The sequence below is a fragment of the Pavona decussata genome, unplaced genomic scaffold (assembly GCF_977016875.1).
Source record: "Pavona decussata unplaced genomic scaffold, jaPavDecu1.1 SCAFFOLD_112, whole genome shotgun sequence".
In the NCBI taxonomy this organism is placed as follows: domain Eukaryota; kingdom Metazoa; phylum Cnidaria; class Anthozoa; order Scleractinia; family Agariciidae; genus Pavona; species Pavona decussata.
Genome location: NW_028145526.1, coordinates 228,633 through 254,242, shown reverse-complemented (window position 1 = coordinate 254,242; position 25,610 = coordinate 228,633). Strand labels below are relative to the sequence as shown.

The 25,610-nt window shown below is 36.9% G+C and overlaps 2 protein-coding genes across 5 annotated transcripts in view; one reads left to right on the top strand and one right to left on the bottom strand.

Annotated features, from left to right (window-relative positions):
• Nucleotides 1–6,036: 6,036 nt before the first annotated feature.
• Nucleotides 6,037–25,110, bottom strand: LOC146470660 (uncharacterized). Of its 2 annotated transcripts, none has more exons than XM_085121640.1 (13): nucleotides 24,810–25,110; nucleotides 20,169–20,227; nucleotides 18,519–18,626; nucleotides 17,816–17,937; nucleotides 14,817–14,891; nucleotides 13,733–13,849; nucleotides 13,469–13,543; nucleotides 13,150–13,195; nucleotides 12,094–12,219; nucleotides 10,024–10,070; nucleotides 8,634–8,694; nucleotides 8,007–8,096; nucleotides 6,037–7,415 (listed from the first exon to the last, which is right to left on the bottom strand). In XM_085121640.1, exons 1-13 carry the CDS (start codon nucleotides 24,944–24,946, stop codon nucleotides 7,333–7,335), a joined length of 1,146 nt encoding a protein of 381 aa, XP_084977766.1. In that variant the 5' UTR covers nucleotides 24,947–25,110; the 3' UTR covers nucleotides 6,037–7,332. The 2 variants fall into 2 exon arrangements, with proteins under 2 accessions (XP_084977766.1, XP_084977767.1); XM_085121641.1 differs by lacking the exon at nucleotides 24,810–25,110 and adding an exon at nucleotides 20,508–20,797.
• LOC146470658 (uncharacterized) overlaps nucleotides 12,095–25,610 on the top strand; it is a 44,010-nt gene continuing 30,494 nt past the window's right edge. For all 3 annotated transcript variants that reach the window (XR_014866968.1, XM_085121636.1, XM_085121635.1), the window contains exon 1: nucleotides 12,095–12,234. The gene's annotated coding sequence lies outside the window, so the exon portion shown is untranslated. The remainder of the gene's footprint in view (nucleotides 12,235–25,610) is intronic.

The window sequence follows — 25,610 nt, the reverse complement described above, 5'->3', positions numbered from 1 at the left end:
AACATGACTAAATATAGTTACAATTTTTTGCAAAGTTTAAAATAGTTCTATCAGAGGGGCTCAGAGCCACCTTAAATTTTCGAAAATGCGAAAAAAAGCTCAGGATCATTCTCGCAAAGGTGTAAAGCCAACAGCAGCTAGGGTTAGCGTAGTGGTGATGAGCACTCGCCTCGATCCCACCAATGTGGCCTGGATGTGGGTTGAGTTTGTTGTTGGTTCTCGTCCTTGCTCCGAGAGGTTTTTCTCCGGGTACTCCGGTTTTCCCCTCTCCTCAAGAACCAACACTTCTAAATTCCAATTCGATTTGGAAAGTGTCCCCAATTAGTGCTCTGTGCTAAAGACATTGGCACTTAAATCAGTAAAGTGATTTATTTTTTTTTTATTTATTAAATTCGGCGAATAAGATTCCGTTCACTCAGTAAAACGTTTGCATAATTTTCAGCTAAAGCATTCGAACAGATCAAACTGTATTAGTTCACACAAATATGTCTTTAAAAGGGCACAAAATCTTCTGGGAACACAGGAAATACATTCTCTGAGTCTCCTCCTCCTTCTCCTTCTCCTCATTCTTCTTCTTGGAAGCGATAAAAATGCCGTTTGAGGACGGTGCCTACTTTGTTACGGCGCATACGTTCTGCGCATCTTGAGATACTGGTTTCCTATGGGTGGTGCCTACTATATGGTGCCTATATTTTTGCACAGTTTAAAACTATGCGGAGAAAGTAGAACTTAGCAAGTGCTCTTGGCATCCAAAAAGAAAATTTGGGGTAACCATGCATTTTTGAGAGGTAAGAAAGGTTCAATTTGGAGATTTGTATTAGTAGGCACCATACTTAAGTGCGAAATATGCTAAAGGCCATCTGCGTTTAGCGGAAAGCCAGCAACAGCTCGCAAATTTGGCTGAGAATATTTCTATTTGCTTCACTGGTCAGCTAAAGAATCAGCTGGGATCACCTTATCATCCTATTAAAAGCACGAAAATAATCTGAGAGAAATGTAAATAGGATTCCAAGTATTTTGTTTAAATTTTCTCGTTGGGTGCAAAGCGAGGTATTCGTACTCAGTAGACTAAGGGAAGCCGGTCACTTTTATCGCTCATCTAAAGCAACGTGATTGCGCTTGAAAATGGTTAGCTACCCAGAAACACAACGTGTGGTTATCAGAACCTCACACCAAGGAAAGGACAAATATATAATTTAGCTTTTCTTTGCGACCAGAGTCTGTGAATTCTCGGATACGACAATAGACAACCCAGGGCTTGTGTCAGAGTTTGACACATGTTGACATAGCTGCTCTTTAATTTTAACATAAGAACGTCGCTGTTTCTATGAATAGTAGTAGGTTTTTATGGATAGTAGTATTTATAAACAAGAGGTGTACGAAAGAAGCTTATGCCCATGATTATGTACCGTCATAACGCTAAGAGACATCATCATAGACAATAGCTACGATTTTGCGAAAATAGCTCAGTTATTGTCTCATGATTTAAGATTATTTTGGCGTCAGTGCGCTTATAATTGCGTTTAAAGTAGTTTCTCAGACACTTCACTAAAAAGCCGCCATGTCTTGAATATAGACAAGAGCACTTAGAAGCATAACGTACTTCACAAACTATTTCTCGTGCAATGCGTGATAGTTGATCAATTTAGGATGCGCTTTCATCTATAACGTGATAGAAATAGCATGGTCATAAATTTAAAGGTGCTGTTTTTCCCAACCTGGGCCCGGGGTTTCGAAAGCTGATTAACGCTAATCCCCGATTAAAAGTTAACCGAGGTTTTGATCTCGCGCGTTAAAAATGTTTTTACAAGCTAATGTGAAGCTAATGGTAAAAAGAAGTCTAATTTAAACTGAGGAACAAAAATATTTTTAAAAAAATCTTTATTGATTAGTAATTAAATTCGAATCAAAGTTCATGTTAACCCAGGATTAGCTTAATCGGGCTTTGAACAACTGGGACGAGTATCAGGTCTTCCTAAGGGGAGGGGAGAGGGGGAAGGGAGGGAAGAGGAGGAGAGGAAGGCTTTTCTTCCCTTTTCCCCTCCCTCCCCCACCCCGAAAAGCCTGATGCCCTGGCTATGTTTTTCCTGCAACACAGTTGTCTAGCAAACTAAAACTTACGTTGCGAGTTGCAGGAAAGTTTTGTAGTACAGTGGAATCCCGATTTACGGACACCCGGTTATTACGGACAGTTGTGTTTGTCCCGATGAAAATTAAAGCCCATGTATTTTCTCTTACATTAGGCCCACCGGTTAATACGGACAACGAACACTTTTGTGTGACCTGAGAGACACGCTCTCATACAAAGTTCAGGGTTTATTCTAGAAATTAGCTAATGAGGGCCCGGTGGGCCCCCTTCCGTAAATTTAGGGGGCTCTGTTTCAAGGAAGGGGGACGCAAATAAGATTTTTGAACTTCTTTGTACAGTCTATTCAGTGAGAAATCAACGTCTTATCAGATGGTTATGGTAATTGGACGAAACGTTTTCTCGATCAGGATGAACTTGGCTGCACTGGAAATGTAGTTATTTATTTGGAAAAAAATTTCAAATATTTTGTAAAGATGCTAATTTGGGTAATATGCAGAAAAGTCAGGTTAAAATAAAAACAACAACAACAACGACAACAAAACAAATATTCAAACTAAAACGAACATGAAAGGTGTGCGCAATTTTGTTAAATTTGTTCAATTTAAGGTGTCGAACGCACTCCTATGATCTTTGATTACTGCTAGTTCTTTATTATCGTTATATATGCATGGAAGAAAAACAACTCAGCAGCAACTCAAGAAAGTGCAGAATACGAACACAGAAACAAACGAAGAATAAAAAGGCAGTTAAGACAGCAAGAAGCCATAAATTTCGAAGTATGGAGTGGCGGTCATATCAATCTTATCGCCAGTGTTTGTTTCAGTGATGTACTTATCCCTGGCTACAATTTTGTGCGCCCCATTTGACGCGCCAACGTAAATTTTATGCGGTTTTTTTTTTTTTCAAATTGCGGAAATCCCGCAAAGCCGCGCTTTAGAATAAACCCTGAAAGTTAACCTGGTTCTCTGTGCACTGTATAAATAAAATTGTCTAATATTTTAATAGCCCGTCTGGCTAAACTATTAAAAACTGAAAATGTCAGTGAGAAACAAAATCCCCCTATTTTCTCTCACTATGACGTCAGTCGCGTTTGAAGCACTGAGAGAACATTAATTTTATAGCGAGACTATTTGAATGAGCGAAAAGTTTCTTCAGTTGAAACTTCAACTACAGTTAAACGCCGTTCTGTCGCTTTTAGATTGTATACTTTAGTCTTTGTATCGATAAAGCATGTGTCCTTGATGTTTATTGTGAGAGCCCGCTTAACAAGGACACCCGGATAATACAGATACTTGTACGTGTCCCTTCGGTATCCGTATTAATAGCAGATGACTCGTCCACAGTGGTCTCTCTTGTCTTTGAGAAGAGGGACGCGCAATGGGAAATGGGCGCTCAGCGGGAGAGAGAAGCGCGAGGATGAGAAGACAGGAGATGACTGAGGACGAGTCAGCTGTTTTAGGAAACATTACAGGAGTAGTAGGTAGAAAGGACTCTTGTGAAAATCAGAGTGAACTATTAAGCGGCAAATCACCATCTGAAGGCAGCAAAATCGCCGGCTGCCGGTGCACTTTGAGTAGGTTGCAGTCTTCTACTTTTCGTAACGTTGAGAGCTATGTTGCAGCGCATAAAATGTTTTCTGCAACTGACACTGAACGTAAAGCATTGCAAAGCATTCCCTTGTGTAACAGGGGCTTAATTGCTAGAAGTAGCAAATCGTTTACAGAATTAATTTGCTAGAAATCACAGTGGCTGTGGTCGCACTGCAGAATTCAAACGTAATTTTGGCCTTAAGATCACGCTTTAGGAATAAACCAATCAAGATTCACTTTCGTATCAGTCACACAGCAATTTGATATATAGTAACCTGCCATACTTCTATGCCAGTTTTGCCCTACTTTTCTTCAATTCGATCTTTTGAACTTTCTATAGACTGGTCCTCCCGTGTATGGTGACGTAAATTCTTACCTTTAATAGTTGTCTCCTTCATTCATCTGTAAATCGAGCTTTCGTTTAACTTGTTGGTTTTACCTCTGCATCATAAACTATTGTTGGTTTGATTCTGATTCTTGAACATGTACTTCGATCCTGTCGTTGTTATTAAAAACTCGCACCCAACTTCAAAATGTTCAAAGTGAAAGCGCCATTACTGTAAGAGTTCTGCTCAATTGTGATTAACGTGTACGACCATAAAAAGGACGTTTTTTTTCTAAAGGACGCTTTAAAATAACGCTATTGGGATTAAATACAACTCTCCTTACATGCTACCGATTTGTCGGCCATTGTCGGAGCGTATCATACGTGTATTTTTGACACCCAATTTTTAATTTTGATTGACGTAGTGACTTGAAAAACATCTGTTGCACTGCAATAGATTTTCTGAATAGGGCCGATTTCCATTCCACGAATCAATCGTAAATCGGAAGTCACTATACACGTAGGATTCCCGCTCCAATACCTGCTGGTTTGACAAACCCAAACTGAAAGTAGTATTTCGTTCATCATTTAGCTCAACCTCGCTCTGAAACAACATCTTGTATTGTATGAAACCAATGTGATGTTATGTTTTAAGCCTGGTGCCGAATAAATGATAGATGCATTTTTTCATTCCAAGAAACGATCGTAAATCGGGTGTCGATCGTAAATCGCTCTCCGTCTGGCTGAGTGTAAACTGGTCTTCAAACCTGAAAAATACGTACATCATATTGTATATTGTTCAGCAAAACAATAGCTTGCTAATTTTTCCAAAGGTCGTACAGTTCATGCTACTGTGTATTTTTTTTTTTTTTTTGCGGTGTCTTAGGACCAGGCCGGTTGTTTGCAAATAGCCTCCAGTGAAAGTATAAGCAAAAGTAAACTTTTATAACTTGTATTATGAACTTTCTTGGTTAACTTAGGATCCGAAAAAATGTATCCAAAACTCCGGCACGAATCAGGTCAGTTTCGGCAGAATGTTTTTTGCGCGATACACTGACAAGTCAAAACAATAACTAATCGCACTTCAACGCTATGGTGTGACCGCATCAAAGCTAGATTTTTCGCTAAAGCTTGATTAGAGTTTCTAAAGGGGATTTCGACGGCTAAATCACCTTTAAGTCTGTCTGAAGACCATACCTAGTTTCCTTAACTGGGAAACAGTGTTTTTTAAGCCTTGCCTGTCTAATTATAAAGCGCATTCTGTGGATGGCCACCTTATCCGGTTGCGCAGAGATTTTAGCTTAATCTTGATTCACCTCTACAGTTAGTCTGCGTGGCAGGCGCTGGAAGGGAGAAGGGGATCGAGCGCTCGCGGGACGCGCGAGGGGGATACAGTGTGACCCGCAGCCAAATCATTCTTCATCCAGTTGATGTACCTTGGTAGTTGAGGAATAAATGTGATGGAATATGTTTAGCCTGGTGAATAAACGGGAATGATTTATTATTCAGTAAGTGACACAGGAATACTCGGAAAAAATCCGCGTGCTCCTATCAGGAGTCGAACCTAAGACCTTGCGATTACTATCATTTTCATTTATTCACCAGGCTTCTCATTTATTCACCAACATCACATTTATTCCATTGCGCATATGAAAGAGGTTTCGGAAGGTCTTAGGTTCGACTCTGATAGGAGCACTCGGTTTTCCTTTTTCCGAGTATGCCTGTGTCACTCACTGAATAATACATCATTCTCATTGGAAGTTTTCTCTTAAAAAAGATAAAAAAGAAGCATAAAATCTTGCGCAATGAAGATCCAAACGATTTTTTTTAATGTTGATTCACTCTTTTAGTTACAAGTCAATTTAATAAAACTGTTTTCACAATACATCTTACTATTTTCTTCTTCTCTATAAAAAACATTGCTTAGAACAGTTTTCTGCTTTGAGCAGAAAAATCGTAAAGTAAGATATTAGAACCAAACCCTCATCGAGTTCCAATTACTCGCGGTATTTGATACTAAATGAAACATCCATTTTTGTTGGTGTTCTTTGTACAATTCGAGTAAAATAAATAGTTTTGAACAATCTCTCGAGGTACAAAAAATGAAAATGTAAGGGAAGCAATCTTGTTATCTTGTTAAAAGATTGCATCCTAAAAGTTACTCCCAACTTTTCAATTGTTGTTGTTCGTTTCTCAAGTTACATACTATTTACATAAAACTCAGTTTATATTATTTTTTTATTATTATTATTATTATAAAATACAAAATCTGAATCCACATCTCCGACAATCAACTTTCCCTAATGCTTTAAATATTCTCAAATAATCATAATCACAATCATCTTTACCATTTGTCCCCACACTCCCGCCATCTCGAACACCGGCTACTGGCTCGAAACTCTATCTTACACAAGAAGTTCCGCTACAAAAGGGCAAGCCCCTCCTTCCTTTCACATCCTTTGTGGGTGTGAAATGCAAAATTAGACTCCGTTCAGTCCAGTGTCAGTCGTAGCAAGTTGGCGACTCAAGCGTCCTCTGAAAAAATATGATTGCCTCAAAATTTCATAATACACCACAGTAATATAAGACATCCGTTTCTAATTCGGTTAACAGGGTTTATTCGGAAAACTAAGCCAATTTTGTCAGTAAGGATCGTAAAAAAAGCGCATGTTGTTTGTCAGTTGTTTACGCTCTGATGGTTTGATTGAGAACTGAAGGTGAGAACGGCCAGGCCAGGCCCCTTTTATATCGGAATTTCCTGTTCAAGATACCGTTCAGAGTAATTTAATTACTATTGGCTTTCTTAAACTGCAGCCTTCTTGAGTCCATCGAGTCTTCGAGATAGCGGCGGTCTACTGTAATTTATATTCTTCCGTATTGCTTTTCCGCGTAGATTTACCGGCCTTATTTTCGTGAACCTTTAACAGATAACGAATTTAAACCTAATTGAATATAAAAAGGGTGCGCGTACAGTCTACTTACCTGTCTAAGGATTCTAAAACAATTTAACTACCGGGGATGGGAGAGGGGCTGAAGACGGGAGGGGGAGGGTGGGAACCCAAAAGATACAGGGGGTTGGGAACCGGTATAGAATGGCATTTGTGGGATAATGGAAAATGGGCGAAACAGGAAAACTATCGCAATATTGTATAATACGTCTTCATGGCAAACGCGGAAAAGGGCGGGAAACCCCGAGGAAGAGGCGGGAATGAGAAGTAGAGTTTACAGCACGACTTTGGAGCGGGAGTTCCAAGTCTGTTGAAAACCCTCCACCCCACTCCTTTAATAAAGAATAAGGTCAGAATAATCTGTGAGTTCCAGTCAGGTTGCTACCCTTGAATGTACTCATAGTACTGTTCCACCAGGTGACTGATGTGAGCAAACGCATTCCTTAGCCCGATCTTTAGAAGACCTACAAAGAAAGACCAACAAATGAATGTCAACAGATTTTCTCTTGTTAACTGCAGATTTCTTATCTAACAATTTAATTGCTTTTGGGTTTTGTATTTTACTGAGATCTGCAGTTCCTAAATATTATCCTTATTTAAAATCAGTATGATTTAACTCTTCAATTGTGTGTAGTTAACTTCAGATAATTAAAAATAATAAACATAATAATAATAATAATAATAATAAAAATAATGATGATGATAGTAATAATAATAATGATAATTGATTGTTAAATGACCTAAATAGATCTAAATACACAGTAAAAGAAAGGCTTTGTTAATTTATAATACAAGTACCTAAAAATACAAAGACAGTGTCCTGTCGAAAATGTAAAAATAAGCTTAGACATCTAGGAACATTTTCAAAATATGGCCGCCTCTGTTCTATTATGCAAAGTTATATAGACCCTCTCAAGTCTAACTTAACTACACATATTTTGAAAATAAAACTTTTAAATGGTGTTAACTGTAAGTTCAAATTTCAATCATGGAAAATTCCATTCCACCAGCTAACGTTTGCAAGTGAAGTAAATACTACTCAACTTTCCCAGTACCTGATTTATAGCTACCCTCAAGCATTGTTTGCAACGAATCTTGGACATCAATTTGAACCAGTATTGCCACATTTGTATGGACCATGGAGTCTGGGATAAAAAACAAAACATCTCTTTTTATAAAATGATGTGCTTCTAAGGTGAATAGTATGGATACTTGCTCTTTGGTAACAGACTGTGTCTACTGAAGTTTCATGCAGTGAACTTAAGCATTAACACATTTTTTTGTACATGACAAACTTTCTACATACCTCCAAGCAAACTAGAAATAGGATTCCTATTTCTAGTTTGCGCACAGGTTGGTACTCTGTTGGTAAGGTGAAATGAGGCAAAACGAATTGAGGAAAAAGGATTTGTTTAAATATATCTAACACTTTCGCTCTCTTTTTAAGAATAGAGAAAATGACAATGTAACTTGCTTTTTTATGTTTGGAAATCTGGATGTACCGGTAATCGTACCGTACATCTCACCATACAAGCACCAAAAAATGAACACTGTCGAGGGATTATTCAATTTGTGCCATTTGTTTCTCAAATTTTTCTAGAGTGGAAAACCAAGTAACTGGTATGCAGCCAATTGCAATCAGGAGTAATTTAAATGCTGGTAGGAATATTAATTAAAAGTACCTGCTGACATTACTGGTGATAGCACAAATCCTGACAAGCCCGCAAGCACTCTTGTAACACCCTGAAAACAATTTTGTTGACAACAAGATTGGCAACGTTGAAGTTACAATAAATGAATTTCAACTCAGATGTCATAAGATGACACTGTTCTGGAAAAAAAAGGTTTGTGCTGCACAATTTACATTTTATAAACTTCAGGAAAGATATTAAAAATGATAAAATTAATATTAAAGACATAATAGGTGACTGCAAGTTAAATTTTATTCATTTGTAACTTAAAAACCTATGATCATTTTTTCAAACCAAAGAGTTGAAACCAACAGTGCATGAAAGGGGCTGATTTTCAATTACATAGTAAGTTATTTCATCTGACAGATGGGATTTATAGTAGGAAATTAATGTTACATTTTGTAGGTGTATGCATAAAAAAATAATTGGTACACTGCCATGGGTAATTAACCTCAAGGCATAGACACATCTGCACACAATGTGACAAGTGCCCAAACTTCATTCATGGATAAGGGTCCCCTGCAAAATGACAAATGGGTAAAGGGGGCAGTCAGTGGTGTACTTCTTGGCGTCTACAGAAAAGTGAAGAGTAGCACAGTGGGAGATCTGATTGTGTCACACTACTACAAAAGCTCTTTTAAGCCCCCAGCCCAAAGCAGTAAAACCCACCTTTGGAAGTCAGATTTTGTAATAACTCCATGCTGAGTGTGACAATATTTATTCAAATGCTGGATGACAAATATAGGAAAATAATTAATGGCCATTTCCATATTTACTGCCATATTTTCCATTTTGATTCAAACCGCATTAACTTTAGATTTCTGACTGGGTTTAGTGGAATTTTTGAAAACTTGGTTTGTGTTTTGTTCAAAACCATCCTGGGAGGGGAGGTAGGAGAGGATTAATAGAGCTTTCTCAAGAGAACAAAAGAACAAACAACACAGCAAAGGGGCATAATCTGAACATAACAGAGTACCCACTGAAAATGCTGTGTACACTAGTGCGACCCACAAAAAACCAGGATGGGCACTTAGTTTGAAATAATAAGGCTTTTGTGTTAAGACAAAAGACCTAGACCCATGTTATATAAAATGGCCACTTTATTGTGTTTGATGTGTATTCTGTATTAAGCGGTCACTTTGCCATTCCAAAGGTGTCTGCTTAATACAGGTTCAACTGTGGAAGGCATCTCGTTTAAAAAAACCCTCTTAAGCTGTGATCAGTTTTTCTGTTTTTCTTTTTTTTGTTGTTGTTGTTGTTGGTAGTGGTGGTGTTTTTTGATTGTTTGCTAAACCATTTCCACTGGAAATGCAAAACTATCCCAGGTTATCATTCCATCCAACCAAAACATAAACTTGTTCTTTCTACTAAACACACTTACTTGTGCAGGTGGTATCTGTGAGTGATGTGTAGACCATAATACCATTCCTACAATAAGTTTATCAAAAACATAAAAGTGAATACACTTGGCCAGTTATTCTTTATTTATATCTGGTAACCTGTGGAAAGATATCAATGCCAAAGCCTAAAGCTTCTTACAAAGTCTGAAAGACATGGACATGCTCTGATGATGCAGTGGTTGATAAGATTTAGTAAAAAACTGAATCGATGGATAATGTAATTTCAGAGTCTTGATTGGCTTGGCGGCCATGGTATATCAGCCATTACAACCCACTGATTAATTTCTGCATGTTCTCGTTGGACGAAACACACCACGTGGTACAAAATCAGACAACTATTATTTAACAATTTATCATTGTGCAAAATCGCACGGAATAATGCCCAATTTAGCTGACAAGACCATAGGCTGCGCCGTGTTGGCTAAAATCAGGGTATATTCTGCAAGATTGAGCAGGATAATTGTTTAATTATTCAACACATTGAGAACAAAGCACAGTTTTATTACAGCAAAGCTAGAGATGATCTGGTCTGGTCATGGTATCATAAAATTGAGTAAATTTAATAGTCAGCTTGGAATTGTTTGCCGGCAATCAGGCTTTGACTATTACTAACTGCTCTGTATATTTCAACAGTAAAGTGTGCATGTTTTAAAGTTAATCTGAGGGTTTTAAAATAAATAAACCCCTTTCTGGCTTGCTGATATATCGGATGATAATGCCCTCTGCTGAAAAATTGTCCACAAAATTTCACAGTTGCCCTTGAAGCTCCACTTCTCACCAAACTGAAGGGTTGTGTGGAAGAAAGCCTTAGGTGACTATTGATCTCATGTCAAATTCTCCTTTGTTCATCAAAGGAAGAACAAGGCAATTTGTTAGGAGAATCTAGCAGTCTATAGCTATCAGATGTCACTTACGGCTTTTTTCCATGCATCCCTTCAACTGGTCATTTTTCAGACAATCATTCATATACCTGCCAACTTTTTCTGTGTGAAACGCGTGAGATTTTTCTCGCGTCATGACTGGGATTTCCGGAAACGTCCGGGTCACTTCCGAAGATTTCCGACGATTTTCCGAAGACTTCCAAACGTTGCCGAAAATGAACGACGATGTTTCAACGACCTTTGAACACTTATTTAATTACGATTCAAACGGATTGTAGACATTTGAAAGCTTTTGCGATTGTTATAAGGAGCAAAGAAATAATACATAACAAATCTGAAATGAAATGAAGTTTTTTTAGAACAACTCGTCCGGATCTGTGAGTCAGGCGTGAGAAATTGTCCTTGATGCTTGAGATCGATGTCTCTAGTCCCCAGGCATGAGACTCGCGCAAAATGCATGAGAGTTGGCAGGTATACATTCAGTGTGGGGCATTACCCTCTCAGTGACATACATATATCTTATTCAATGGTTTACATATAATATGCGCGGACATTTTGCAAGTTGCGTAGTATGAGTAATGAGCAAAATGTCTGCGGGCATTATGTGTAAAACCATCGAAAAATTATAAGAGATTTATTATTCCACCACAAAAAGATTTTGTTATTTTGGCTTTTTCTTTCTAGAAAGAGTATTGAAATACACCCAGCATTACGTATCTGTCCATCAGTTTCGGTACGTGCGAATGACGTAAACAACACAGAAAGCCAGTGAAATGTCTTTGTCTGTATTCGCTCTGTTGTAAACCGGTCAAACCAGGATACTACTAACAGTGAATTACGGTCTTACATTTTGCGTGTTCTCTTGACCTTATTTGGTAAAATAACATAATAGTGGAAATATAGTAAAACTAATTATACCTTGCCTGGGAAAATAGCTAACAATACCATGCCTAGGAAAATAGCCACCCTTAAAATAATATTGTCTCAGGACATGCATGATAACTCTGATGGTGTAGTGATTAAAAAGATAAAGTCTAAGATCCTTCAGATCCTAAAACAATATTTATTCTTGACATATGCCTGATTAATGATCTAATGAGTTAAAAAGAGATTAGTAAAATTCTAACTGACATTCTTGTTTATCTACATAAAACAGATATAGTGAAGTACCTGATGTTTCATTTCTGGTCAAATATGATGGCATCCACATTCTCTCCAGACACACATCCCGAGGGGAAGCACTTGGAAGAGGAAGAGTGTACTTGTTGTACACAATCCAGGCATGTGGGATGCAATCTATAAGCAAGAAAGGTAACAGTTATATTTTGGTATTGAACAGATAAATAGTCAGAACCTGCCATTAACTAGCCTTAAGTATAATGTACCCAGAAGCCTTTTAACCCCAGGTTGTACTCGTTTCGATTTCAGGTGAGGGTTACCACCCAAGATGGAAAACAACTATCCATACATATACCAAGCTGTCTGTCCATTTGCCCATCCATCCCTTCCTGTATCCATTCACCTATATCTCTTCCTTCCCCCCTCCCATCCGTTTGTCCATCTATCCATTTATCCATAAACTCAGTGACTTAAGTTAAAGAGAGGAGTGGCATGACACTAAACAATTTGCTGATGAACTAATCGCTCTTGATCTATCTTACACATAAACCAAACAATTATTTTTATATCCCATTTCAGAACAAACTCTATTTCAGAACTAAACCCAGCCTATAGTTCCTGAAATGGTGGCTTATGTCTATACATTTGACATAAAGTATTAGTAACTACTCTTCCCCCACTGCTCAAAATTGGGAAATACATGGGCATCACAATGCAGGGACTAAGCTACTGCTAAGAAAAACCTCAGCAGGTTAATTGACTAATAAACCCAGCCTGCTCTTTTGAATTGTGCACCTTTAAAATAAGCCTCAAGTATTCCGCTCTATTGAAATTTCAGCCAGTGATAAGATCTCTTTCAGATGGCAAAATTCGCCAGTAGCCAGATCTTAGCAACAACCCTGATGATGGTGCAGTAGTTTAATAACTATGTGGTGGTAGTAACAAGAACATCCATAAGGGGCACAGCATTTAACAGCCTGATTTTTAAACTCCTGTTGCTGTTTGGTTGTTGAATTTTAGCTGTTAATATTAGAAAAAAAAAAAAAAAGACAACTCTCATACAAGCTTACCCTACATTGAAAGAAATAAACAGAAGTATAACAATACCATTAATTTTCTGAAGAACTTCTTCCCCACGAAATGGTTGATCTAGCTGAGAGGAAATTAAAGGAAATGATCAAATACCTGCATACACATATTAACTTAATAGTGGCAAAGAAAACACTGTAACAGTAGATGACCTAAAGAAGAGACTGACAGAGATAAAAATGCTCTATTTAAATCAAACTAAAAAATTAAGACTAACTCTATCTCATGTGTAAGCACATTTTAACCATTTGTTTCAAAATGCTGTGAAATCAATCATTAATTTTTTTATAATATGTATAATTTTTCCTTAACTACAAAATCAATAGACATTTCTCACCTTCCCTCCTTTTTGCATTGCTCGCTGAATGTAGTCATATGTTATGTCTGGGGGAACAGGAACAACTCCTTGAACCTAATAAGAACCAAAGATTTTGCAAAGTCTCGGGAAACAGAAAAACATACTGAACTTATTTGTGCATATTTCCCTAAACAATACATGCATGATTATCAATTTATTACTAACAGTGGTAATTTATGTATGTCACCACTTTTGCAATCTACCAGAGGAATTTCCTAATTCAGTAATCACATTAATTGTTACCTTAACAGCAGCCTTGTCATTATGGGTAAAGCTTAGACGTGATATTGTCACTCCATTCTTACAATCAGTTTTCTTCCAATCCTGACACTCAATGATTTGGCAAAGGTTTGTCCACTGCTACAAAACCACCAGAAATAAACGTTTATGAACCATGTTTATTTTATGGGTCTTATACAACTTTAATTATTCTTCCATGGTTAAAATGCTTCCAAATTACCATTGAAACTCCCTAATGTGGACATTTCTCTATCATAGACAGTTCCCTAGGTCCAGCAAATTCTCTTTAGAGAATTCAAAATAGGATGGATCCTCTCTTACTACGTAACAGCAACAACAGGCACAAAATCTCAACCCAAAAAAGCACTTAATTCATACAAACTAACATCTCTTTACAGTGTACAGTGATGACAAAGCTGGGCCTGCTATTCAGTACAAACACATTTCACTGGCTTAGGTGATCCCCACCTGAACCTTTTTTTTTTAGTACCTTGTATATTTAGTAAAACTAATAAATTAAAATAATGCCTATTAAAAAATTTAGATCCACCTTAAAATACAAGTTTGAGTCAGTGCAAAAGTGTGGCAGCGCAAGAGTCGGCGGTCTGGAGATTAGGGATAATTCTTTTTTTCTTCCCTTCTCCCAACCACTGACCCTCTTGCTGCCACACTTTGCCCCCCCCCCCCCCCCCCCCAAAAAAAAAAGAACACCTGATCGCAGGTTAAGTCACTTTTGTCTCAAAGTACGCTAAATGCTGTCAGTAAAGCCTTTTTAAATGACATCCATGGCCTCTTTCTATGGACAACCTCTTTATTTGAGACACTTGGCTCCATCCCTTTGGTGTACATGATAAGAGAGGTTCAACTACATATAAAAAATTTTTAGTTACAGGATATTTATCATCCCTATGTATATTTTAATAAAGGAATATTAAATTATTCTGCACAAAACTGGATCTCACAGGAGCTTATGTCTGTCTTAGGTCGTTTAATGGATACTTTATATTCAACTGCAGGGCAACCTGTTTGTGAATTTATCTACGTATTTAAAATTTGTGACATCATTAATATTACTAGTAACACTTACTTCCATCCTCTGTAGAGGATCTAAACATATGTTTTCCTTTGGTTTAGCCATTTCTTTTTTGCTGTCTTTTCTGGACTAATGAGAATGTCCGAAAGGATGAAAAGATAAATTAAAACATTTCTTTTACAATTAAAAGTAATCACAATCATAATAGTTTTAAACCCTGCTATAATTTCAGGACATAACCAATCGATGAAACCAATGATTGATGACTATCAATGACAATCAATGCCAATTAATCAATTGATATTGATAATCGATGAACAATGAATCGTCCAGGTTGGTGTGATTATTGATTGTCATTGATTGGCATTGATTTTCATCGATTATCGATGTCAATCGATTAATTGCTATTGATTGCCATTGATTGTTGTCCGTTGTGTATGACAGTGTGCAATCACAACGTGATCTCAACTCGATGTACCGGTAATGTGAATATTCTAGATAGAACTAAATATTAGTGGCGGACTACTCCATCTTGTCAGTGTGTTGGCAAAGATCTGTTGGAAAACCCAGAACAACTGGGAGAAATAGATTAAATGTTGTTTTACAGTGCATGCGGCATTGTGTTTCATCGGATCTCCGTCAAATCTTGGGACGAAGTAACTATTCAGCTGATGAGACAGTGGAGTAAACTATTTGATCAGGAAAAATTTTAAAGCCCAATCGATGGCAATCAATGATTTGTGAACACTTTTGTGTGATTATCAATTGGTCATCAATTGGCAATCGATGATTGGTGAACACTTTTGTGTGATTATCGATTGGTCATCGATTGGCCGATACCAATAATTTATTGATGCCAATTAACTAACATGCATCGATTGGTATTGATTGCTTTTCCAATCCTCGATTTTCATTGATTGGTTACGTCCTGTAATTTACAGACACTGTTAGGACCTAAAAAGTGTCAGTGCAGTGTCTGTATGGCATAGGCTTAATTTTAGGTGAAACAAGTCTACCAAAATGGTGCTGAGTGCTGGTATGGGAAAGGAACTAGAATTGGGTCAGATCTAATAACTCTAATACTAATTTTTTATTTCTAGAGATCTTTATACTAAGGCTCTATAGCTATTAAAAGAAATATTAACTATGAAATGATAAAAACTAATTAAATAAAAAACTTTGCTAGAAATTGACAAATCTGTTGTTATTTGACACTGAGGATTTAAAATGGGTGAGGAAAACATGGTTAACTTTTATTCCTCAATCCTATTCGGTTGATCAAAGCCTGATTAGCACTAAACCACAATTTAAATCAGGGTTAAATTTAATCCACCTGAATACAATGTAGGCAGATTAACTGTTAAACCAACCGATTAAATTTAAACCATGATTAGGCTTAATCTCTGGTTAGTTTAATTGAGGTTTTGAACAACCGGCCCTGGTTAAAAAATAAGCACCCGGACGCTGCAAGGGTCTTTTGTTATTGATTTGCAAGTGCAGCTCATTTACACTAAAAATGAACTGTCAAACAAAACGAGAAATAGGTAGTCAACAAGTAATGAGTTTATGGAGGTTTATGCCAAATGCCAAGTGAGAAATGTGAACATGTCAAACAAGTTTGTTTACATAAGATCACAAGCAAACCTTATGAATGAACAAGCACAGAAGAAAAACAAACTTAAGAAAAAATAACATTTGTTAAAAATAACAAGAGTGCATTCAAAACCAAAAGGTGTTAAATTTTCCCACCAACAAAGGACTCAATCTGAAAGCATTCAATAATTATTTATGTGAGCACTTCTCAGGTTTAATTTGATGAAGCATTTACAGACTAGGATGTAAATTTAACTTGCAAAACTGAAAGTGTTCATAGTCATGAACAACAAACATCAAGAGCAAACTTAAAATTTATTCAAATACTTTGAAAGGCTCAATTTTGGTTTGAAGCACAAGCACTTCTTATTAGGGTACTCAGTTCACACACAAGAATGTGATTTGAAACAGCTCATACCTGATTTTGTTTACCTCATACAGGCCTGTGGCTGGGCCAATATTTTAACAGAGGCAGTAGAAGAACAAAAAAAAAAAAAAAAAAAAATACAGGAAAAAACCAAGATAATTTCAGGTGGGAAAAAATACCTACTGTATTTCCTTGAGTGAGTTTACTTGATATTTACCCGATATTGTGAGTCGGTTGTTCTGATACTTGGAACCTTGCATAATCGGAACCCAGACAACCTGTTTTTTAACACTTTTTCTGTATCCTCACAACATTATGGAGATGAGCAGACTTCTGGTGATTAATTGGATTTGGATATTGTTTACACTTACAGTACTGCTAATATAATTTTTGCTATTAAGGACTTTGAAGAAACATGCTGAAATGTTAAAAAATTATATGTAACAAATAACAGTGTTTGTTACATACTGCATCCAGATTAATTATGACAAAAGGCTTCAATTTAATGAGTAGAAGATCAGACAGGTAACGTGTAGAGAGAAGAAAAAAATCATTTACACTCAATCTTATACTGAAACAAACACCAACGCAAATTGTAAATTATCCCCAAAATCTTTCTTTATGTCTTTTAAATAATGGTTCAAAACTATTTCCTTAACTTTTTTTCATCACAAGATCTTAGCATTTAATCATTTATCCTAATTCTAAACACCTTAATATGCCCGACCTTAGAAACTGTTACAAAGGCAACTGCTTTAGTTGCCTCTATACTGGCTATGCGCCTGTCATATTGCAAGCTCACTAGTGCTCAAACACAGAAATTAAGAAAGAGCTGATACATTCAAATTAAAACTATTTTGCTTTCAAAGGCAAAAAGGTAGGTACAAAATTTTCCCTCCAAGTAAAGGACCACTCAAAATGTGAGTACTTTTCAAAGATTTGGTAAATTTTTCAACAAAATAATTATTATGGACTTCACTCCAGATCAATAGCAATATTTCCAGCAACATTCTTGGTCAATATTGCTGTAAGTAGTAAGCATGTTTGCCCTGTTAAGAAAGTAATCAAAACAGAACTTTTAGCAAAGGCTCACCCTTCTGTTCAGCCTCTGTCTAACACTTTTTCTTTTCTTGTCAAACATGTCTTTAGGCTCACTTTGAGACTCTGTTGCAGCATTTAAAACTTCCATCCAGCTAAATTTGTCATCCATACTTTCTGTAAAGCCAATAAAAGTAAAAAAAAAAAAAAAAAACAAAAAAACACTTAGGCCAATCCTAATAAGGTGTTCAATCATATCACCTTGTCAACCTCTCTCTCAAAATATTAGTGAGTCAACCAGGCAAAAAATATAAAAGGTGCGAGCCTTTACATTTCCCCATGATAAAAACTTTATTATTTGTTATAGTTGGGCATGGAAATCTTACTCCACAAAAGGTGGGTAAATATACTGTTACAAGTTGATTTATACACATTTGTAAAGATCTTGATTTATGTATATTTATTTTTATTTCACTTTCTTTTCTAGAAGTACTTTTCTTCTTAGTTTTTTATTTGTATATATAGTCTGCTTCTGGAATAAATAAAGTATGTATGTATGTATATCAATATTATTAAACTATAGAAATCCCCCAGAAAAGGTAATAGGCAACGAATCAACAATTTTTTAACAAAAAACTATGATAAATTATAATGGTAGGCCAAAATGAAACAGAAAATAAGTTGACAACCCCCGTGCACATAGCATTTTACTTTCCGACAATTATTGTGCAAAGAAAAATATGTAAACATGAACTCACCACAACTGATGTAATATGTTCTCTTGGCAAAGTTGTCAAACACTGGACCAAGAGCAAAACAGTTTGGTTTCTTTTTCCTTTCTCCTTCTTCAAGCTCACGTGCAACATCTGGGAAAATGTGGATAAAATGCGAACAATTATTACGCGGGATGACGTAGTCAGCCAGCGTCTTAAATTCGGGACCGCATTCCTTTCGTCGTCCTGGGAGTCAAAAATTGCCTTGTTTTTTTAACTTTCCCGTATCCCGTGCCCGTCCCGAAAGAATTGTGTGATTTTTATTGGCTGCAACTTTGAATCACGTGCAAGTCAGGTTGGATTGCATCATAAATGTTCATTTCACCAGAAATTTGCATAATTTTGTTTACGACGTCACTGATGAGTGACATGGCACTTTCCGCGGTAAAAGCGATAAATCGAAAGAATAACTTCCAAGAAGCACTCGACATTTAACATAGTGGAAATTGGAGAGTTCCTGGCGAAGGAATCGTGCTTTGTTTGACATTTGTAGAACCACGATGAGACTGAGAAGAGGTCATTTATAAGCTTACGTTATCGTACATCGTAATCACTAATGGATTTCCAGTACAAATACAAGGGAAACGACATAACGCAATCATCGTGACTCAAACTATAGGCCTTATCACGGTTTTCGACGCCATTTTGACGGGTAGGCAAACAGGCTTGAAATAACAGTGTTTGTATGGAAATCCGATTTCAAATATTTTTCATAAAACATTACTTCTGAAAAATTCATGAATTGGAAACTTTTGGCATTAGGAAAAGGATTTTAAGAAAAGAAATTGGAGGGATGTAGCTGTGCCAGTAAGCGTCCAGTCGGGTTTTGAATTTTTCATACATTTGTCTGTATAGTAAACCGCCGTAAACTGCTCCTAAAAATAGTTCACGGGAAAAAAATACAGGGAAATGTATGGAAAATTCAAAACACGACTGTACGCTTTCTAGCACAATTACATCCCTCCAATTTTTTTATTTAAAATCCTTTTCCTAGTGCCAAAAGTTTTCAATTCATGAATTTTTCAGATGCGATGTTTTATGAAAATTATTTAACATCGGATTTCCATACAAACACTGTTACTTCAAGCCTGTTTGCCTACCCGTCAAAATGGCGTCAAAAACCGTGATCAGGCCTATTCCATTAGCAAGGATGGTTTTATCCATCTGCGAAGCATACAATTGGAATAAACGAATCTGCATCACGCGTAAATGCCAGTATAGGCATCTTGTTTTTATAATTTTTCCACACAGTTATATATATAAGTAGAAGAAAGATCCTTGCAGTTAGTACTTAAGCAGTTGTGAAAAGAAATCCTGAAAAATTCAGCTTCTCTTTTCGCAACTGCTTAAGTTGGGTACTAACTGCAAGGATCTTTCTTCTATTTGATCTTTCATCCACACTTCAAAATATGTGTTTCATGTATTTACATTCACAGTTATATATTCTATAATATTTCTTATAACTGCAGATAGAATTAAAAAAAACTAACTTTTGATGATTCACACTACTGAAGAAAATAAACATATAATATTTGTTATGTTTTCTGTTCTTACATTAATGCTACTTATAGATAAGGTTGTTTGTCAAATGAATATTAACTGTTTTTAAGTTAGTGATTCAGACTTGAAGCTTACAAGTTGAATCCAGCTCTATTCTTCCAGCTGGCTGATCAGAAGGAATGTCATCTACTTTCCTAAAAAAACCATAAACAATAGAGTGAGTGGTCAATAACTGCATGTGACAAGTTTCTGGTGCAATTAAAGGTAAAACATCACCAGGAAGGGGAAACTTCCAGCCAAAATTTGAACTCTTTCATGAGCCACTGAAGGGCCTTTAACATGGCCAATTCACTGAATGATATATGAAACCATTTTAAATCTTTTGGGACTTTAACTCTTTATCCCAAGTGATGCAGTGAGAACAACAAGCTAAGAGAAGGAAATATGGCTTAAGATTAAATTTAAATTCCATACTTCAATAGGACTTCTTTGCTGGCCCTTATGTTCACCCATTTCAAATCTATTGGGAGTTTTACTGTTTGTGAGAAAACCAAGCTGAGATAAACAATGCCCAATGGGTCAGTCATGTGATCTGGAATGGGGTGACACTAGGCAAAAAGTGACAAGGCATTACATGGCCTTTGAACTTTGGAATTTCTTCCTTGAGAACTTTCCACTTCTTTGGGGGAGGGGGGAGAGGGGCTTCCAAAATTTTAGTTGGGATGTGGCAGTTAGCAGCCTATAAAAGCTTACAACCCTTGACTCTGCAATTCAGACCAAAAGAAGTGATTTACTATTCGCCTACAGGTGTACTCCTTCAAACCACTAGACATGTATCCTATTTCATTGATTTAATTGTCCCAATCTGTGCCTTTTTAACCGAAACACGAATTGCAGTCATATAAACCTATATAGGTGGTACAAAGGGATCCTCAACAAGGCTATTGCCAGATGAAAGTCACTTTATTTCATTGTAAAACCATCGTGGCAAGAAGATCCATCATGCTGCAGGTACCGCTAAGAAAATATTTTCTACTTCCCACAGTTTTTAAGCAAGCCCTTCATTTATAAAAAAATTCAAGTTTATTCATTTCTTATATGCACCCTCCTTTCGGCTCTTTCCTTTACCCTCTATTTATAGTAAGCCAGCCTATCCCATGTACCCCTTTTCTTGTAGAGTAGCATATATCAATAGGAAAAGACATACCCCCCCCACCCCATCCACCTGATACCTTAAAACAAATTGAAGGACATTCTCAAAAGGAATTGGCAGTAAAGCCCTATTTCTATCAAGACAGGCCAGCCTACAGTGAATAATAAATGGGATGAGTCTTGCCAAGTTGTCTTTATATGGAAAAAATCAGTCCACCATATGGGCTGTAGTCATCAAGCAAAATTCACAAGCATGCAAGTAAATGGACTTGTGAATTGAAATGCAATTATTTTTCATCCTGGATTACTGAGATCCCCACTGCAGCTTACACTGGAATCTCGGCAAACAGGCCAGCCTGTTTTCCCATATAAATGAAACAGAATATCAACAATAATTCTACTTGCATGTTAAAAAATGTAATTGCAAATTTGATCTCTTATATTGACTACTGCTCCAATTATTCTTCTAATGTGTTTTATATCTGCTCAATGTACATGTATAATTTGTATATTTTCTTTTTCTCTTCACCCAAACCTCAATTAGCTTTCCCTACTTGCAGTCCAGTGTAATTAGGTTAAAAATATTGGTAATCATATAATAATAATTACTTGATAACCAAGAGTGAGGTCGCTACAGGAAAATCTCAAACTCAGGCCTTGCGTATTGACTGAGCAATAGCGAGGTCAATACAGCTGGGCTGAGGTTTGAGATTTTCCTCTAACGACTGATTGCAGTCAAGGGTATTTAAAGTTGTTTATTACATGGCTTTCTTTATAGGAAAAGAAAAAAGCATTTTCAATTCAAGCCTAACCCTAATTTGCATAATCCGTAATAGGCCCGTGGGCATTACGGGTGCATAGTGCCCTGCTCTTATCTCACTCCTAGCCAATCAGAGCATGCGTTATATCCGCCACTAGCCTTAGCCATATGATAATAAAAATTGACATATTGACATATAAATATACTTTAAAATATTACTTACAAAATATGATAGAAAACAAGAATTGCAAACAGTAGCAGCATGAGAACATTCTACCTATTACCTACTTATTACTTGCATACACTAAAACAGATAAACTCGGATACTATACACTAACAAACGTGCGCACACACAATAGAGGATTGAGGGATGCAAAATCAGGTCAAGTATTTACGAGCTTTTCAATTTCCATTGCATTGAATGGTTGTGAAAGAGTTCATTGTACTTAATAGGCCTTTGTAAAACTTTAAAAGGGTCAAAATAATGCTTGATTTCAACCTGCGATAAGGCTTTCATTTGTTCGAGGGAGCACAAAAGTGTGGCAGCACTTGAGACGGTGGTCGGGAGAAGGGAAGAAAAAAAGAACAAGAACGCCCGATACAATTACTGCACGAGTCGTCTGCCGCCAGTCCAGAATCTGGACTTTTGTCTAATTGGTTGAAAAACAAAAGATTCTTTCAGCCATATTCCAATAATTTACTGGTTACATGATTGCATGTTTGACTTCTGGTGTAATTTCAAAATTATGGCTACTGCCGAGGGAGACGTGAACAGGGAATTTTCTGCTGCTCTTACTTCGTCTCTTGAAGACTTCATCCACAAATAGTTAAAGGATGAGCAGACAGAATGCATCTGAAGGATCGTAGATGTTATAGCTGTACTTCCAAGGGGAGACAAAGAACGTTGACATTGTTTGCGGCCTGGTTTATGGCAGTTCTGAACAATGGCTGAGTGATTGATAGAGAAAGGCGTTTAATACGGGTGTGGCAATCTTCACCAGATGATGGTTTTGGTAATCGATGAAGTTCACACAGCCACAACCTGGTAAGTTTAATACAACATGATAATGTCGACGTTGAGCTGAAGTTTTTCACTCTCGCTAGAATGAAGCTGAAGCATTTAAGATGTTGAAGCATGAAGTTGACTGTCTCCCCGATTTATGCTTAAAAGTTTGGAAAACATTAATTTTGAGAGCTCAGCTGTCTCTTTTCGGCTTAGAGAATGCCATTAAATGTGTATTTTGAGAATTTTTAGAATTAGCATTAAAATCCTACCCCCAAGCTGTATTCAATTCCAGTAAAATATGATTGGCTTACACTAAAAGCATGACACAAGATAAACATTGTGTAAGCAAACAAGGGGCGGCACATATGACTCCTGCAGTAATTTTATCAGGCGTTCTTTTTTTCGTCCCTTCTCCCGACCGCTGACTCTCGTGCTGCCACACTTTCGTGTTCCCTTGAAAAAAAAAAAAGAATGCCTGATTGCAGGTTAGCTTGATTTGTAAAAGGAGAAGACAACCTATGTCCTAGAATATGGTAAGATGCATGTCTGTAAGCAAAGCGATGAGGGAGGTAAGTTCAGAAGAGCCTCTTGGAGAGATAAATAAATATTAGTGAGGCATTTACGTATGAAACCATTGCACAGGCACTTCAACTACCTTTGAAAACTCTAAACAATCTGAAAAAGCATGCTCTATAGAATCAAGTTCATTGCAAAATGTGCAATAAAGTTACATTATTTATAATTCCAAAGAATTTTTAATTAATTCATTTTTGGCAACAAGGATGTGATAAGGCAATTTAGAAAACTGACAAAGCTTGTTGTCTGAGGTAATTTTATACATGTTTTTGAAAGAAGATCCTCTCAGATTATCGATTTCAGGATGATTAACGACAGTAGGCACAACTGTAAGTTTCTACATGAGTAACTTATGGAAATGCTTGCAGCTCAGGTTTTCAAAAGAGAAATAGCATTTTTCATACGGATTAGCTCTGGCAAATCAGATTACAAGCAGCCTTTGAGTTTGATTTGGCTAGGTGCAGTATCCACATCAATTCCAGATTATGGCACATCTATGCTCAAACAATTACTTCAAAAATAACTCAGATAAACACAAAGTTCAAGTCATCAAATTTCCATGGTGATCAATGTTATCAGGACTCAACATTTGGTTTTTCATGGCGTTGCTTTTACGACTGTGTCTCCCGCTGCAAAGGTGAACATGTTCTGGCATCTCAAGATGTCCAAGAAACTCAGGTTTTCCAAGGATGGTGCTTACTAAAACAAAGATATTTTTGTGCAGTTTATGACTTTTCAGGAAAAGCAGATATAAGCAAGGGTTGCTGGAATCCAAAGAGGAAAATTGAGGATAATCATGCATTTTTCAGAGATAAGCTTCACACATTGTTATGTATTTTACAGCTCTTCAGAATTGTTGCCCCCAATTTTTTTTTTTTTTTTTTTGGTTTCCAATAGCCCCTGCTAAGCATCTGCTTACTCGCACGGTCATAAACTGCGCAAAAATACCTTGTATGTAGAGGTACCTTCCTTAATATTTTGGTTGTGATAAACCAAAATCCTGCTCTATGATTTACCCACCCCTATCTCACATAGAAATTTGTCAAAAATATATAACAAAGACGACGTGATTGTTATAAAATCATAAAACAACACCGCTTGGAGAGCCGGCGAGTCTCGACTCAGTGAAAGTCCAAAGTCTGAAGGTATTGGAGAGCGTCACGTTCTCATCATGTCCGTGAATATTAATTAACCTTAAGACAATACAATCTTAAAACAAGGCTGTAAGTTGCATCAAATATTAATATTTGTTTATAATATGGCTTAGAAAAGCTGTTCACACCTGTAGTAAGACCAAAATGTTCCTTTCGGGCTTCTTACAAGTCGACACCATCGCTTTCTCCAGTTTGTCTGACCTAGTACAGCTTGCCCGCTTTCCTTGACTGCCCAGCCTTCTTTTATGACAAATTCCTCTTCCATAGAGAAGTAAATTAAACATTAAAGTAAAACATGTAAATTGTATCTTAAGCAATAAACTAGCGATGGTCAAATGGAAGACAGATCGAGAAAAAGCAGTTTCACTTGTCGGCCATCTTAGATTTTACCCATAACTCCTTTCAAGCCTAGATCACGAAACAAGTGAAAATTGCCGGACGTACGAAATGTTCAAATATGGTAAACCCTGGGGTAAACCGTTTTCATTTTCGTTGAAAACTACGTGGAATTTTTTTTTTCACGGATATAGTGTAGGGGTGGGTGGGGGAAAACCTGACTCCGAAGTGCGCGGTTCCTCATCCAACAAGAACACATGTACGTAGTCCTCGTTTTAGACCGCCTGCGATGCGAAGTTTAAACTGTTCCGGAAAGCTGTAGAAGCTTTTAATGGCCGATTCTTGGCAAAAGCTTTAGTAAATTCGTTCAGCTTCCGTTGAATCAATGGGGGTACCCTCTACCCCTTTTATTGTCACTGTATCTTGTTGTTTTACTGATTGTTTTGAATTAACCTTTCGAGTGGCGGGGCGCGGAGTTCATTATACATGATTAAAAATTCCCAAGCAGTTTTACAGTTTGCCTTGAGAAGGGAATATTTATAAAAGGCACTTATTAATTATGATATTTCTCTTTAATTTGTTCGTTTCTTTGC

Excerpts from the sequence above, each read along its gene's own strand:
- LOC146470660 (XM_085121640.1), bottom strand. The coding sequence starts at position 24,946 with ATGGAAGAGGAATTTGTCATAAAAGAAGGCTGGGCAGTCAAGGAAAGC. Across the intron at positions 13,544-13,732 it reads ATGACAAGGCTGCTGTTAAG|GTTCAAGGAGTTGTTCCTGT; the intron begins GTAACAATTAAT and ends GGTTCTTATTAG. Across the intron at positions 7,416-8,006 it reads TGAGGGTAGCTATAAATCAG|GTCTTCTAAAGATCGGGCTA; the intron begins GTACTGGGAAAG and ends CTTTCTTTGTAG.